The sequence below is a fragment of the Larimichthys crocea genome, chromosome XIII (assembly GCF_000972845.2).
Source record: "Larimichthys crocea isolate SSNF chromosome XIII, L_crocea_2.0, whole genome shotgun sequence".
Lineage (NCBI taxonomy): Eukaryota > Metazoa > Chordata > Actinopteri > Sciaenidae > Larimichthys > Larimichthys crocea.
The window spans coordinates 27,339,438-27,357,096 of record NC_040023.1 but is presented as its reverse complement, the minus strand read 5'-3'; the positions used below and the strand labels follow the sequence as shown (position 1 = coordinate 27,357,096).

Here is a 17,659-nt window from a genome sequence, read left to right as displayed (position 1 = left end):
CTCTCCCTCTCTCTCCCTCTCCCTCTCCCTCTCTCTCTCCCTCTCTCAAAAAAAAGAGTCCCAAGAAATCCCAAAGAAGCAAAGGCCATCAGTGACGCCCGAATGCTGATGCTGTCGATAAAGCCAGAGTGACTGATACACTGGAAACACAGGTTAGAGGGGAGGTACAAGGTTAGAGAAAGTTAAACAGAGGTTAAATCCACATATTAGAAAGCTCCATTTTATTTAAAAATTGAATGTCATCAGTTGTTTATGACTGCACTTGGGCCTATCTCTAAACTTTATGATGAGAGAGGTACAAAAAAAGAGGCACAGAGAGCAAAAAAAGGGGGAGCGCAGGCATGTGGCCATAAAAGTTGAGATGATTTGAAGATGACCAGTCACAAGGCCTTGCATGGCCTTCAGAAACACTCAGGCTCATGTTACCAGGAGAGGCTGAGGGGGCCAAGGGAGCTGGATGCTCTCCTCACCCAAGACACCATAATTCTCTCCAGGCCAGAACCTCTGTCACTAGAGCCTGGCCCGGATAGGTCTCCCAATCACCTTCAAAATCTGCTCCCATTGACAGCTTCCATTAACATTCCTGCCCAAGAGAGTGAATGAAGGTTAAGTGGGGTGAGAGGGTGAGGGGGTAAAAAAAAACTGGAGGCAGGAAAAGTTTTAAGATTTGAGAACATAGAGGGTGTAAAATGAAGAAAAAACAGAGAGAGAGAGGCTGAAGGGGTGTGATGACCCAAGTTAAAGTTCTGGAGCTGGTGTAGGTCTGTATACTCCACTCTGAGTGCATAATGACTTACTAAATCACTGACAACACACCACTTACAGGTCTGCATTGCTTTGCTAAGATCTTATGTCTGTTAAGAGTGTGTACACAGAAAGAGAGAGAGAGAGAGAGAGAGAGAGAGAGAGAGAGAGCAATTTTAAGACTGTTTATTTAAAATTTTGAATCCTTGAAAATAATTAAACCAGAAAGAAAAACAACAAGAGGAGTCGTGGTTTGTGAACTGATTCACATTCATCAGGGTCTGACTCCTGTCCCAGGTCAGCAGTGGAGACTAGAGTGGGTAGGTTGACATAAACCAGGCTACTGAGCACCCACTCCCTCTGACCATTATTGATCAGAGCTGATTTAAATTACCTCAGTCACACTGTGACACCAAGGTCAACATAGTGTGGAGGCTCCAAATCTATTAATAAAGACACGGTGTCTTTTTAAGATTATCGTTCCTTGGATGGCTGCAGCAGAAGTCACTTTACAAACTTTGGGTTTGCTCCTGTTGTAGTACGGTGAACCAAGGATAGAGGCCTTTCCAGTAGAAAATAAAGGAACAAATGTCAGTTAAAATTGCAAAAGGAACAAAAACAGAAAAGTCTACATCTGTGTTGACTGAGGGACCTGTTAATCGACTGCATTTTCATATTCATCACTGAGACGTTCAGTGAAAGCAAAGCAGAAATTAAATAAGCACAGCACTTCAGGAGCAGTGTTGTACTTTATGATGTTAGTCATTTCAAACATGTTTAAATTTATTTAAATGTCTTTGCCTTTAATGTAATCGACACCATACAGTGTTATGGCCAAGTGGAAAATGTCAAAGACATCAAGGGAGAGTGTCACAGTACGAGCCATATGTAGAGAGATTAATATATAGTATAGCATGTATCTACAAAGAAGTACCTAAGCATAAAAACTATACAAGCAAAACGTTGAGAACAACTGAAATCTATTTCAGATATTTTTCTTACTGATGAACAGTCTGACAGTTCGGTAAGAAATTGAAAGCAAACTTTCTTTAAATTACATTGTGGGAAATGCAAAGAAGAAGAAGTAAATTATAATATTTGGCTTGACAAATATAGAGAGGTTAGCATGTGATGAAAGTCAAATACATAAAAAATGTCATTCGTTTCAAACTCAGACATTTTAAAATACACAAAGATTTCCTACTTTACGTCTTCCTATAAATCCAACAAATATGTTTTGACAAAGGTTTTTTGGGATGTGTGTGTGTGCATTTATAATGAATTTAAATAAAACATTTCCATGTTTGATTGGAATTCTGGAACCATATGGCCTTATCCTCAGCAGACTAAAATAAGAGATTAACAGGCATTTTATTAAAGTCCCACCGCATCCAAACACTGTGCTCCAAAAACATCAATCACACAGTCTAATCCTACAGCTGACAGCCGGCCAGTAACATAGAAGTAAACGCTTGTTCAGTTGAACTGCTAATGGCCAAATGACAGCAAAGTGAAATGAGCATGAGTTTAATCTTTAAAAATAGTGTTTCAAAAAAAAAAAAACAAGCAGGCAACACCTGTGTATTGTGATTCAAACCTGAAACCTGTGATTTTGAAGTTGATCATCTTAGTCATGTACGTGTTAATACAAAGAAATGTATCTCCACATTGTGATGTCTAACTTGACGTCACTAAATAAATATATTCTTTACATATCAGCTGGTCAGTCAATGATATTTCTAATAACTGCAAGTTGAAACACAAGCACTAACACATGCTCTTGACATCTTTGCTGTAGTTTGAGGGCAGAGAGAGTTACAGATTGCAGCTTTAAACCTGTTTCATTTCTGCTGCCAATCATTCTGCTGCAGTGAGCTAGTGAAACCTGCATATACTTAGTCATCTCAGCGTGACTTTTGGCTCTTTTATGAGAAATGACGGCAAAGATGTTCCTGTGTGGTCTGAGGAGGGCTCTGAAGACAAATGAGAGATCTGCATACAAAACAAGTAAAATTAAGAACTCTAAGGAGATGGAACTGCTTCCATATTTAGGGGATAAATATGTGACGATAGAGTGAAGACTCTGAGAAGTCATTCTTCAGTCTGTCTGTCACTGGGACAAATCGCTGTGGTTTTGGACGATAGAAATAAATACAGTTTGAACAACAGAGGGGTATGGGGTATGTGGCAAACAAAACCTTCCATAATCGACTTTTTGTCTTTCTCTGCTATTTCGCTCTCAGAAACAGATGATGCTACACTGTGCTCTCTGGCTCGAAAAGCCTTTCTGAACATGAGCCAACGCTGAAAAAAGAGCCAAAAACTTGTAATTGGTACTAGTGAGACTCTTCTGTGTGTGTGAATGAGCATGTGTATGAAAAAGCCAGTTATATGGGAGAATCCAACATTAGTGTGGGTTGTGTCACATTCCATTCTCGACTGAGCCTCACTGAACCCCCTCCTCCCCTTGGGTCTGGTTCCTACCGGCTGATTCTGTTAATTACTTTGCTTTTTTTATTCTGTGAGAATTGTGAGAGATCTCTCTCACCGCCACCACCATCCCGCCCAAAACCTACACCGCAAGCCCATAACCACCATTAGCTTAATTAGCTTAATTAATTACGTCTTAACACAGAGCTCCAGTAATAATACCCATATCACATCAAAAGAAATTTCAAAGAATATAAGCACGTACCCCTTCTCACCCCTACACTGCATTTCAACCCCTCTTTCCCCTCAACTCCTTTTTCATCTCTTCATCTTCACCACTGCTGCTTTATGTGGGATTTAGCCTACTAACTTTTAATATTTCCCCATTTTTTCTTTTGAAGACCTAGTGCTGCTGCGGTTCTGTGTAGTAAAGCTTTGCACACTGTGTGCACAGACCCATTTCGGCAACAGTGCAGCCTGGGAAAATGTATGTAAAGTACAGAACAGGAGGGGAGTTCAGGTGGAGGAGTGTAGGGGGAATGGGAGAAGAAATGAGGGAAGAGCAAGGTACAAGGGAGGAGGTGCGCCGCGGCAGCTGAGCTGTGAAGAAGCTAATGGGCTCTCATCCCCTTCCCACGCCCACTGTGTGTTTTCTGATGGGCACTCAAGCGGCGAGACACATATTGGTTTGGCTACTGGCACAGAACTCCAACCAGCTTGCCTCAATACTGCTTTGCTAGGCTGATTCGGCATTTGTCTGAACTCTGGTTAGCCTGTATGTGACTTTAGGACTGGCAGAGTATGAATCAGTAACCAGCCTCTAATAATGTGAGGAGGTGGTGGTTGATCTCACTCATAGCTGGAACAGCAATAATGAGAGATGAAAGACAGAAGCATGGCTCACAGACAGACAGTGACACTGATAAACTAAGTAGTGTGATGAACAGGGAGCCGCTACAAATTAATGTTTGTCTCTGTCAGCAAAGATGGGAAGGCATTAGAAAGGGAAATTCTCTATCACAGGGCAAATGCTAAACCACAGCCTGTCGCATCAGCACATCTGTACAGTTTATCATGAGCATGAAAAGAGAAGGTAATAAAACATCTCAGTCATGTGAAAATGTTTCTGCTTTTTCATCAAATAATATTATTTCAATTAAAAGCTTACTTCCCATAATTAAATCAATGTTATGTAACATGTTACAATGTTAGACAAAGTGCATAAAGTTGAACCTTGTCAGAACAGCACAAAACAGAGTAAGTACCAGTACAACTATATCTAACTAAACTTATTCAAATGTGCATAACTTAAGACAGCGTTCAGGCCCTCCAGTCAGTCCAGACATTATCCCCTCTAATTTGTGAGAATATAAACCCAAGCCCCTGATTAGGTGATTTGGGCAAGCCAATTGTTTTGATTGTGCCGTGTGATGTTTGATCCGACTTTGTGGAATGTGGCAACCTCTGATCCAGTGACAACATTCAATTAGATAAGGTTAACTAAATTGACTTCCTCCACCCCTGCTATTCAGCCCAGAACTAGATCGAGTGTAAACAGCTTGTATGCTACACAGTTAACCAGTGATTACTGCTGTCCACTCTAACAAAAAGTCAGCGTAACTTCTCCCATTCACAACATATACACAATGTGTTTCTGCTTTAAAACTAGTGAAAACTACACTAATTACCTTTCCTTCTCTACTTCCTTACTTACTAATGATGAATGAACAATCTTGAGGATACAGCTGGCAAAGTACTTTAGGTTTGGGGGTAATTTGCGTCCTTACTCTCTCCTTGTTTCTCCCTCTAACGAGCTTAACTTGTAATTATTCATTGTAATAACTCTGCAGTCACATGGGAATTTGAAATGATGGGATGTATATAGAGCTGGGAGTATGGGGGGTGCTTTTTAGTGGACTTGTGTTAGGCTATTCACTGAATGTCTCACTGACAAACATTAAAAATGAATTGCACCTTAGTGGGAAATGAATCAGGATACCCTGGGAATTACATTACGCCCAGTAGCTGACAAGCTAGATCACTATTTTCCAGCTGCTCAGTAACCAAGGGCAAGCATCTCCCCCCGCCCACACCAAGAAGAAAATGAAAAATGCAGGGGGAGCTGTAGAAAGAAATTACTTCAGGTGTTGTCTCAATATGAATGGAACATCAAAACTCAACATTGAATGAGATGCTACTCATCTGTTGCCAAACATCAAAGTGGAGCTGTTCTGTCATAAAAGACAAGAAAGCTCTTCCATCTGTGCTAAGCTGGCCTTTTTGACCTGTGAAAACAGCTTTCTTAAAATTTTGAAAATTGCATAAAAGGAAAGCTACACTTTTCAAAATCTTGTGAGCTGACATACAGCTGCTTTCATAAGCGTCCTGCTCACCTGCCTCATTTGAGAAATGTGGGCCTTTCTCTATTGTTTTGACATTTCAATGTTGATGCAAACTTTTAGCTCAGAAAATAAATGAAAACATTAAACTGGATGGAAAAATTTTAAATGCATTGCATTAGAAGTTGACACCAAATGTGATTAACAAAAAGGCCCTTGTTAAAAGAAGTCATTAGGTCTTTACAGAGATCATATTAATGAAACTGATCAGCTAATATCGTCACCACTTTCACACGGTGAAAAAGGCTAATTACTTCCCGCTTTCCCTCTGACCCTGCCCTACCCAGATGACAACTTTTAAAAGTGAAACAGCGGTGACCCAGAATGACCTCTCTTCACACTCAAAGGCTAAATCTTCATCTCTCTCTGATTCACTTATACATCACCATGATGCCCTACACTGACAGCAGGCACCAGAAACGCTGTGTTCCCCTAAGCAGCAGTTAGTCCCAGGTTTCTGCAGCTCCAGCCCTGCCCTAGACGAAGCACTACCAAACGTCCCTGTTTTGTTACCACCACCTGTTCACATGCTATAAATGGTCACATTTTTGTTCGTTGATTAATGTTTACATTACTTGTTCTGATGTTGTTGATGTTGTGTAATGTGGGCTGTGTTATGTTTCACACACCCTGACTTCCCAATTTTCTATTTATATTCCATTTTCTGTTTGGAGTATTTTGTTACTTTACTGTTGCTATGACCAACTTCCCCACAGGGATCATTAAAGTGTCATTTGCTCTCATCTATTCTCCAGTCTAAGCACGAACCCAAACCTGTGTCCATTTTGAATTTGCAACAGATAAAAATGGAATAATTTTCAGGAAGGACATAAAATGGCCAATGCCAAATGGTGACATGAGAGCTGTGATATCATATAAGATTGGAGGCTAGCCTAAACAGCAGCTTTAACCTCAGTCACACTCCAACCCAGCCCCATCTGTAGCCTCAGCCCTTATCCCCTGCCCCTCAACCTCACACTCCAGCCAGGCTTTAAGCACTGTGAGAGTGGCCTAAGTAGCCCAACACTTCACAGATGAACAGCTCCAGTAATGGGCCATGATTGACCTCAATAGCCAGCTCTGAGTGGGTTCCCTCGGGTCTAATCTCCACATTACCTGCTCTGCTTCACACACACTGACTGACGAGACATGATGAGAGCGGCTGCCTTGAAGATTTAACAGATTGAGGAAGTTACAGGGTGCTTATACAAATAAACAAATGGAACAACCTTGTATGGCCTTTTCATGCTCCTGAATTAAATCTAAAATTGAGTGTGGACCCATTTTAATCTCTGTGCTGTAAAAGCTGGTGTAGTTGTACTGTGTACCTATGTATGTATATTATATGTATTGAAGTGAACCCGACCAAATGCAAGACTAGCTTAAGAATTTGTGTTTTCTCACAGGAATGTACAATAAATGTATTTTTAGTTTTGTCTACTGTAGGTCTATTAGACAGAGAATGTTCAGGCCAGCAGCTTAAAGCCATCAAGCTGCTGCCTGACACAAAGCCAGACTGTTGATTTAACACTCAATGGAGTGAGTGAACACATGCAAAAGGAGGGAAAAAGAGCATGATAGATGGACATATGAAAGTACGGCAGGCCTTTGAAAGATTGTAATGGAGGAGGCTACCAGGGGAGATCCCAGAATTCACACCCCATCTACGGTGTCAGTGCAACCCATTCAAAGGCTATGGTTTCAGCGAGGAGGCAAAGAGCATGTGTGGCAAGTGTTTCTATATGTATGCATGCTTGTGTATGCGCATGTACTGCTTAGTGAGTGTAGTGCATGTGTGTGTGGGGGTTGTGTATGTGTGTGTGTGTGTGTGTGTGTGTGTGTGTGTGTGTGTGTTGGTGTGAAATGGTCAGATCAAAGTCAGGTGGCGCTTCATTCCCACCTGCTCTCATTAGTCTTTGGGTCTACAGGCCCAGAGTACTGTAAGATCCCACCTGTTTCTGACTGTTGTGGACAGGTCTCTTAGGACACACACACACACACACACACACACACACACGCACACACACATACATATATAGACTGTATGAATGTGTCACTGTATAAACCAATAAAGCAGCAAATAAATAAATATTTTTGAAATGTGGTTTTGACAATAACTACTAATGAGAATATGTATTACTTTCCTATAATAACTTAAAGGCAGAATGAGCAGAATTCTTTTTTTTTTTAATGTATAGACTTTATATGCATAGATACAAAAATAATGCCTCTAAAACACCAGTAATAAACCATTAAAAGTGTGTAGTGTGCCTTTATTTAGGATATTTCTGGCCATTTCGAGTTGTAAAGCAACCAAGCCAATAACCATCCTCAGAATGTGAGGGTAAGACTTTAAAAAAATGTAGCGACCAGGTGCCAGATTGTGAGCATGCATCCAAGAGTAAACTACGGTGTCACTAGGGAGGAGGGGACAACTTTGAACCTATTTACAAACCACAACTGACAAATCCTATTCATTCTGCCTTTAACTATGCTACACTGTAAACAGCGTAGTTCAGTGTTAAAGAGTGGACTTCAGTCTGTATAAACACTCAAACTCTTTCTTCCATCTGTTTAATATGAAAGCAGTAATTAAGGAGAAAACAGCTTTAATATCTATTAGAGAACTAAATATGTTTAGTATTACTGCGGCTGGGGAATTCTCCAAGGATTAATTCCATGTAGCTTTCATAATTCCCTCCAATATGTTTAAATTAAGATTAAAGATCACTTTGTTCCCCTATTCACACAGCTCCCATGGTATGGTAAAGAGATCAAAACTGGAGAGCTTTATAGGGAACATCTTTAACATTTGCTCTGCTCTCAGTGTGCTTGATTAAATGTAACATTTTGAGATCCCAGAGTTCTGAGAAAAGCATAAATCATTGTCTCGCAGCTGCTGGCGTGCCTGGGGAAAACACATGCTATCCCTCACTCACTCTCTCTCACTCTCTCTCTCTTTCTCTATGATCATAAAGCCCACCCGACCCGTTGGTCCCTCCTCCTCTGGTGCAAGTCGGGGGTGGTGAAGGGTGGGTTGGGGGGCACACCTGCAGGCTGCCGCTCGCCCTGAGGTTCAGCACAAACCCCAGCTCCTCACACGCCCTCTAGCCCCCTACTCCCTCACACTGGCCCCATCCAAGGCCCCCTTAGTCTTTCCCATCCATCAACAACGACAGCCTCAAGACCAAGCCAAGGAGGATAGTCAGCCAGCCAGTGAGCCACTGTCCAGGGATCAAAATGATCAAGCTGTCTCTTGAGTAACTCTGATAATTTACCACACTGAAGGTCATTCTGAATGACATGGCCATGGATTTTTGGTCCTAGTGATCTTTAAAGCACCACTCCACTCTGATTAAATTCACAAATAATTTATAGATCTAATACCAGTCAAGAAATACAGGCATCAGTCCCAGTGTGTGCTCGTGAAGGATGACATGTCTCTGGCTCTCAGCTGGGTCCATGTGGAAGACTGACCTGTGCCCTTCTGATCCAGCCTGCCAACCTGGACTGCTGCCTGCTTTGACTTAAAAGAAACTACCTCAGCCCCAGAGCTCCACAGGTCTGACTCCTCCTAAAGCTGCCTCATGTTCTTGTATTTTACTCCATGCCTTTACTTTGCTTTTTCATGTTATTTAATAATGGCATTGATTTTTCACTATTCATGGTGTCATAACAGAGCACGTACACATGAATCATGCTTGATTCTTGTAGAAGGAGAGAAAATGAAAGAGAAGAAGGGGATATACTTGGCTACATTGGTTGCTGTTGCTGCCAAAAAAAATCATAGCGTTGTTGGGTCCATCTGGAACGACCGCTCAATTAGGAGAAATCATGTGGGACTGTCACATTGTAATGCAAAGGGTTAACAGCAAGATATGAAATTGCTGTATGCCTTTGGATCTATAAAAGAGGACATTTCAAAGCGGAGCTGCTTAGTTCTTCTGAGTTCAAACCCACGCCTTTAATTGTATTTAATTTATTAGAATGTTCCAACCTCAACTCTGTTAAATGAAAACACATTAGTCTGGGTCTGCAGGAGTTCTACAAGTGTATAGGGACTCCTTCCAACCGCCACCCCTAGCCACCCAACCCAACCTCTTCATTTTCTAAGTAAATTGGAATTTTGTTTTAATTCACTAGTAAACAATTAGACAGAAAACAGATGTCACTGGCAATATTTGAAGGAACTTATCTTCTTGGTGAATTAAAGAGCAAAAAAGATCAAGAGAAGATTAAAACATGTGTCAAAGTTGCCGTTAAAATGCCGGACTCTGCATTCAGTTATTCAAAATATCATTACTTACAGTACAGTGAAAAGCAACACTTCCCAATGTTCTTTGAGATTTGTTCTAAAAATATTTCAGGCAGACAACTGTGTCATAGAAAGGAGCCAGGACAAAAGTACTCTAGACTTGCACGGAGACTTGCGAGTGTGATTGGCCATTAGGATAGAATTTAGTTGTCTATTAGACCAAATATATTGTATCAGAAGTGACCTCAGAGATATGGGTCGTTCTGAGCTCTAAAATAAGGAAAATGTAAGACATGGGGGGAAATGCCTTCTGGGATGAATTAAAGGATCCATAAGGAAAGTGCTGGCAATTTCCAGAGCCTGTCACATCCTCTAAGAAATGAGACAACACAGAGATCACACATACATGACCATTGGGGAAACACTGAAGGCAAGGCTTCTCTCAACTTATAATCAACTGCAGTCAGTCACATGCACCAAAACATGAAAATGAGTCATATGTATGTGAAAGCACTATGGCATGTGAGTATATATATTCAAACACTTTAGTGACTACACACTGGTAGCTTCACGTCGATTACCAATAAGCTTCCCATTCTTCCTTAAATAAATATTATGTTTTGAGAATTGGGCGGACAGATCCCACAGGACTGCTGTGCTTTGCATTGCATCCCTACAAAAACCAGAAGCGACTAATCAAATGTAAAATAGAATATAAAAGTTGATTGCGGCTCATTATAGCTTAATGTTTTCAGTATGTCTATGGTGTAAGGAGCTAGCTTTCTCTTACGCCCCTACCCAAGTTATACACTCGATGTATAATGATCACGCTTTAAGAATTTGCTAAATGGAATCAACAGAGCCACATGGGACGAATAAAATGTGTTTGATGCCAAGGCCAAGTGCTCCAACAATTCAGAAATGTCATGATCACAAAATGTTCGGCCTCTAAATTTGGTCTTATGGGAGTAAAGGGTGCAGCCCATTTAGAGTGGTGCTACTCCACCTTTCATCTCTGGCTGAATGAGGCGTTGCATCCATCATTCCATTAACACTGCTCTAACAGGCTCCCAGTCACCTCTGGATGACAGCGGGGACATGGGACATGTGGACTGACCAAAAGCTTTGATGTAAGCCTGACCACCATACAAAACACAGAGCCTATAAGTAGACACCCAAAAAAGCCTGTGTGTGAACACACACCAACTTTGCAAGCTCTCAAGCTCTTCCTTCAGCAGCATGTTTGACAAAACACACACACAGAGAAATGTTCCAGTCTGGTGAAACTGTTACCGTCAAGCCATGGTGCTGTCTCCAGCTTTGACTGTGACAGGTATATTGCAGATAAAAGCAAGATTTCTGGCAGAAATATTCTGTATCGGTGTCAGCGGTTCTATGGTGTGGTGTGTCAATTTATGTAAACATATATATTTATATATTCAAATTCAAATTGCTTTTACCTTCCACCAGCCAATGAGAAACAAATCTCTTCTCAGACTTCTCAGAAACAAAGGGACAAAGATGTATGCATGAGTATTCTTGATGTGAGATTAAAAGAAACCAAAAAGGTTAAGGAACAAAAGGGGGATGTGGACAGAGTGAGAAAGAAAGCAAGCAAGAAACAAAGAACATTAAACATAGAAGAAAGGGGGAAAAAAAGAGGAGTATTGAAGCAGTGACGAGAAGGAGTGCAGGCCTCCACTGCTCCACATCTGCTGGAGATATATCCAGTGCTTCTGGGAGTCAGCCCCCCACCACCCTTTCACCTTCATCTTCTTTCTCTCTCCCCCTCGTTTCGCTTCCTTTTGGTCTTCTGGTTTGTGTTCAGATCAGGTTTTAATATTCAAAAATATGTACTGTCTTTATGAGCCATTGCTTTGCTGAAATAATATGCTCTCTAAATCAAAGTAATAGTCTAAGGCTGTGCACTAAATAGAATTTACCAGAGTTCCTAAAAATATCTATCTATGTCTATGGGGCAGTAAAGGGTGGAACAAGCCCTTGACAGACAGTGTTGCTTTTAAATTCTGCTCTTATGTCATTGCAACTTTCAGAAAATTTATTCAATGGCTGTCCTCACATTTCTCAATCCGTGAGTTGCCTATGAAATGTAAGCTTTTCCCTGCCTTACATTTTCAATTTATAGCAGTGTCTTGGCACTTTGTTCACTAGCAATGGGACAGTGATTGACTGGGTGACATTCAGACAACAATGGAATTCATGGGATGACCTCCCAAATCCACTGTCTCTTAAACCATACTTATCTTTCTACTTCACTACACCCCCAGGCTACAGCTGTATCTTCTCCTCACAGCCTGAACCACCTGAGGCCAGGTCTATCGCCAGCTCAGCACTGACATGTTTAAGGCCCAGGGGGCCTGATATGATTCAGGGCTTAGTTTCTGGGTTTGCAAAAGTAAAGGCCACACGATGAATCTCTGTAGCCCTGTATTAAAAGTGATGTAGAGTTGTGACTCTGTAGACAACTCTGAAAACAAATACTGGAGGTGTATTGTTTTACACTGTCACCCCAGGCTTCTCCTCTATCTGCTGTTTGGTGGGAGGGGGTTGCAGGATAACAGCCCAGAGTGTACTTTGAGACTTTGAGAGACTCACCTTCTGTGGGCTTTTAGAGACCTGGGAGCAATTGAAGGCCATGACATTGGAGAGACTGTCAAGTACATCTACTTTCAATCTTGCCTGGGAGCCCAGCAGAGGTGCTTGATAGGAGAACTAGTTGCAGTTGCAGGTGGGGAGAAAAGGTTAGTGATGACATACTGATATTGATGGCCTCATTCAAAGAAGAAAGGAGCAATTTCTGCGTGAAAGAACACTCGAGACCATGCTGTATAGATGAGGACATACCTGGCTACTGCTGTAGATACATGAGACGCACAGAGTTGCAGTCATTAAATATCGAACTTACTAAATCAAGCACTACAGCATTTTGAGCTTTGGGATCTGAATGGCATTTAGTCTTTTGGAAGGGCTACTGAATAATCCCCACACCCTCCCCCTAAACACACATGCATACACCCGCACACTCTTGCACTGACACCAGAAATATAATCTGTGGTCTAAGGACGCAATCAAAAACTGCAACCTGACATCAGTGCAGCCTTCAACAGCAATCCTCGAGTGGTTAGCTGTTGTTAGCCAGCTCAGCCCAGCGCTGACAGAGACTAACTGCTGTTTAGAGAACTCATGCTGCCTGTAAAGAGACAAAGATTTGCCAACCCTGCCTCAAGGATACTGGAGTGGAAAACACTTATCGGCTTTGCTAAACAAATAACTGAAAGGGGGCATTGCGTGACATTATGGGAGGAAGGAAAATATGACGACCTAAACAAACCGAGGCTCTTGCATTAGATCACCAATAATTGAGATGGAATATGGACTACCAGTGCCTGTAACAAGTCCAAACACCACAACCACAACCGGAAAATGAGCTAAAGAACTGATATATCAACACAGGATGGTGATTTGTGATTTGAAAAAGACACAGGTTGAGTAAGAAATTGTACCACAGAGTAATGTACTTTGATAGATGGAAGGAGAAGGAGAGGAGAACTGTATTGAATGCAATGTCAACAGTTTTTACCTGAGTTTCTACAATCGTCTCCTTGCTGAGGGACCTGAACAGAAAATGCCAGCAGGTCAGGAGCCAGCAGAGATTCAGGCTTGCGAATCTCATTAAGCCAGCGGCTCATATGGAGTTCTTTGGTGTCAGATGGGCCCTGAATCAGAGGAACCAGCTTCTCCTTAACCCCCTCTCCCGAACCTAAGTGACAGGAGTTCAAGTCCAATTAATACATTACAAAAAGTATTCACATTAACAACTGAGAAAGTCTAAATAATAAATAAATAATGTGGCCGAGAGGAAGAAAATAAACATAAAAGCAAGAGCTTGTGTTGAATGCTTCTTGGAATACCAGAAATCCTTTTTACTTGAATCACTTTGTGACCACAGTTAAAGCTAAATTGAAGTTGAAATTACAGAGATTATTGATTTACTTGATTTATTATTTACTTGATTCTGGCTGTATGAGTGTACAAGTTGCCATATGTGAACTATGTTATAATGTTTTGGACTAAATAATGCAGGGCACACATAATGTTACTGTGATAAAAACAAATTCCATCATTTCACTATTTCACAATTCAACTATTCTGTCAGCAGTGACATGAAACGACCAAAAGACATCATTACCATCCATGTCAAAACTGCAGGTGATATCTGTGGAAAAAGTGTTGCAGTGTAGCTGTGTTTGCAGTTAATAGTCATTTTTGTATCTCAAAAGTATAACTCCCTATGAGTACATTATTTTATACATCCCCTATAGATGGCAAATTTAAAATAAGAAAATTAATTGCATACAATTGCTTTTCTATATTGACAGCTGCAATACATCTTATAATCTGCCTGACATCATGTGCAGCTTGACCTTGTGAACTCTGCACTGTGACACTAGCTCCAATAACATCCTTGCCATCAAAGACATGTCCGGAGCCCAGTGACAGCGCCCCAGGAGAAAACAGCAACTGAATCACAGAGCTGGCAAGAAATCAAGATAAAGACTAAGCGGCAGAAAGAGAGGGAAAGAGACAAGAGTAGAGTGTGTAAAAGTATAAGTTAAAGAAAGTAAAAGAAGAGTCTAGTCGGTCTCACTCTCTCCCTCCTACACAGGCAGTAAAGTTTTAACAGGGCACAGCTGCACACACCTGGGGTCCTGGCGCACACTTTTACAGCTCCCACGGTTCCCGAGGCGCATTTCACCGTCGCACGGCTGCAGAACTTCAGCTCCAGGTTTTGGACCGAGCCCTCGAGAGTCGGTGACGGGCCTGGAGACTTCACACCTAATAAAAAAAAAAAAAAGTGAAAATGAAGTGCAGTCCGGCAGGTTTAAACACTGCTGCCGTGGCTTCGTTAAACACTTGATTGGCCTTTAATTGTTCTTGACCCCTTTCCTTCCCTTTCTGTCTCTCCGAAAGTTCTGAGACACCAGGTGCACTTTAACACAGATATCACTAACACCAGGCAGAGTGTGTTGTGTTTATCTAAGCTTTGGCAGGGGTACCAGTGATGCCCTCTGTTTCCAAAGTTAACCCATTGTATCTGTATGCCGTGATGAATATGTCAAATCTCAACATATTTGCATATTATACTATTTTTGACATATTTTATTGTTAAAATAAAAAGATGATATGCCTTTATTACCACTTGACCTCAGTTCCCAGTAAATTGTTATGTGTATTTATCTGTGAGGTGTGAAGGTGACAGGATCTAAAACCTTTTATTTTTGATAGCTTGCAGTGAAAACATGTTCAGTACACTGATGGGATTTTGGATACATGACAGAAAACTCCCGACATCACAGCCGATTCATTTTGTTTTTTTGTTTTTTTTAAAAAGGTGCAGAGCAAGGATATTAAAAGAGCCTCAAATTGTCAAGTGCTTGTCCTAACTGTTTTACAAGCTCACAGGAAATCTACAGAGTTGAATGACTCGAACATTTTAATTTAAATAGCAGGGGCTATTAGGAATATGACTAACAGGCCAATATAAAGGATATATCTTTCCAAAACAATATCCAATACAGTCACACCAGTATCCAGCTTAGTGTCAACTACAACTCACCTAACACCAGCATTACATCACAGGAGCCTCAAGTGCTCTTCACTCTATGATTATTTCTCTTAATGGCAGTCTAGTGTGGAAGAACCTTCCATCTGCCATCTTTCCAAAATGAAACAGTTTGCACTGTGGTAAGGGGGGGGGGGTTACATACTCGCCATTATGATATGTCAATGTTATTTCTATGGAGAGAGGCTATTTCAAACACATCACAGGAGCAGGAGGGAGAAATAGCTGGATGGCTAAAAGATACTGTAGAATTTAGGGAGTTATGTGCCAAACCGCCTGTTGAGAGGGGAGAGGAGGATCCATCCATCACATGCTGCATTCTTCCAGGGAGCTGGAACTGTCTGAAGGAATCACATTAAATTCTTACATCACCTGTTCCAATAAGGCTTTACTTCTCAGAATAATCCCCTCTTATAGTGATAGCACTTCATTTCCTACAAGTGTCCACAGCACTTTTTGACTAAGTTTACAACTCAGTGGGGCTTTTTCTGTCAACTTCTGGCCCAGTGACCCTGAGATCAACGAGTCAGAAAAGCAGAACAAGTAGCAAAGAAAAACTTAAAAGAAAAATATAAACACTAATACATAGAAATAGATGAAGAACAAATGAAACAGATGGATTGGTACCCGGGATTTACTGTCTATTCGTGGGTGAGAAGGTTTTGTGTAATAAGGCACAGATGAGTGGTACCAGAGAGGCTATGAAAGCGCAACAGGTCATTATTTGACATCAGCTCCTGAAGCTACCAGGAAAAAACTGTTCTGGACATTTAAAGCTTTCTTTCATCAACATCCACACCATCCCTGACTTTTCCTATTACATTTCTTAGTATATTAGTATAAGCATAGTATATAACTCTTCTATCCGTTTTCTTCCCCATACTCTTCTTAATCCCCACCAATCTTCTCGCTCTTTTCTCTGTCTGTTTGGCGTAATCGCTGCTGGTCAAATTTGTACAGGTGATCCAAAATCTGGATGCTGCATAAACAAACAAATAAATTTGTGTCTGCTGTTTTACACCAAAATGAGCATGCTTTTGTTTGCAGTTGTTAATCGCAATCAACTAAAAGGTAGTTTTAATGTAACACAGCATGCAGTGTGGATACACACACATATACACACAGCACATTTAAAAGGGAATTACTGGAAATTGCTAAAATCCCTAACCACTGACTTCCCTTGTCTCCCTCTCTCAGACAAATTACCCAACAACCTCTTCACCTGCTGTCTGAGAGGCCCTCTATCAGCCCAGATGGAAGATGGGAACGTTAATAAACCTCCTTCTGTCTCCCTGCCTGCTACTTAATATATCGGCAGGTCAAACAGGGCAGTGCCGTGTGTCTCTTTGTGGCTTTGGTTACCTGCTTCTATATCAACTTCCTCTGTCTACAGGATAGATGTTCTACAGGAAGTGTGGAACTGGTCTATGATAATTGTTTAATCTCAGAATCCAAACAAGCAATAGATAGGTTACTCTTAAAGCCAGATTCTAATAACTAAGCCATATATTGTGTTGCATGCATAAATATTGATGTATTTTTAAAATAACTGGCCGTACTGTATTCAAATGAGTCTATTGTCAAATTCAAAATCAGCAGGCTCGGTTTTTAGTTAGTGGTATTTGTAAGAAGTAAGATCACAATGATCTTTTTGTTTTTTCTATCTCCTTCCCATTCTTGTGCTAAGAAGTGTGTGTAGGAAGTACACAGTTTCTAATTTACTCAGTCAAGGCACTCAAGTCTGTGTTGGATTTAGGGGACTATTGTAGCCTATGAAAATACATTAAATATAATATGCATAACTGTGTCTTCATTAGTGTATAAACACCTGATAATATTAATTGTTTTGTTTTCACAATGATCTTACAATGAGCCTGCTATATCCACCATGTTTCTACAATAGTCCATAATAGACAAACTAAACACTGGCTGACTAGGTCAGGTGTTACCATGTTTTTCACACATTTAACGACTATCATAGTATCACCTACTTCCATGGTCGGTAGGAGAGGGTGAGGCTATGGAGTAGTCAGTAACTACACTGCTAGATGTCACTAAATTCTACAAACTGATCCTTTAACATCAGTGTTGTTTTAGATGAGTTTAGTTGCCTTACCTTTTAACCACATAGATTTTTAGCAAACAGGGAACAGAGTTGAGTTACCATACTGAACATTTTCAGGGAAG

General features: G+C 40.9%; 1 protein-coding gene across 6 annotated transcripts in view; it reads right to left on the bottom strand.

The window, feature by feature from the left end:
* vps13b (vacuolar protein sorting 13 homolog B) overlaps positions 1-17,659 on the bottom strand; it is a 312,301-nt gene that overhangs the window by 212,750 nt on the left and 81,892 nt on the right. For 5 of the 6 annotated variants that reach the window (XM_027286990.1, XM_027286991.1, XM_019256535.2 and 2 more), the window contains exons 18-19: positions 14,551-14,685; positions 13,430-13,609 (exon numbers count right to left, since the gene is read on the bottom strand). In XM_027286990.1, the coding sequence (XP_027142791.1) occupies positions 13,430-13,609; positions 14,551-14,685 (315 nt within the window). Of the gene's footprint in view, positions 1-13,429; positions 13,610-14,550; positions 14,686-15,685; positions 15,814-17,659 lie in introns of those variants that run through there. The other variant, XM_027286992.1, reaches the window with a different exon arrangement.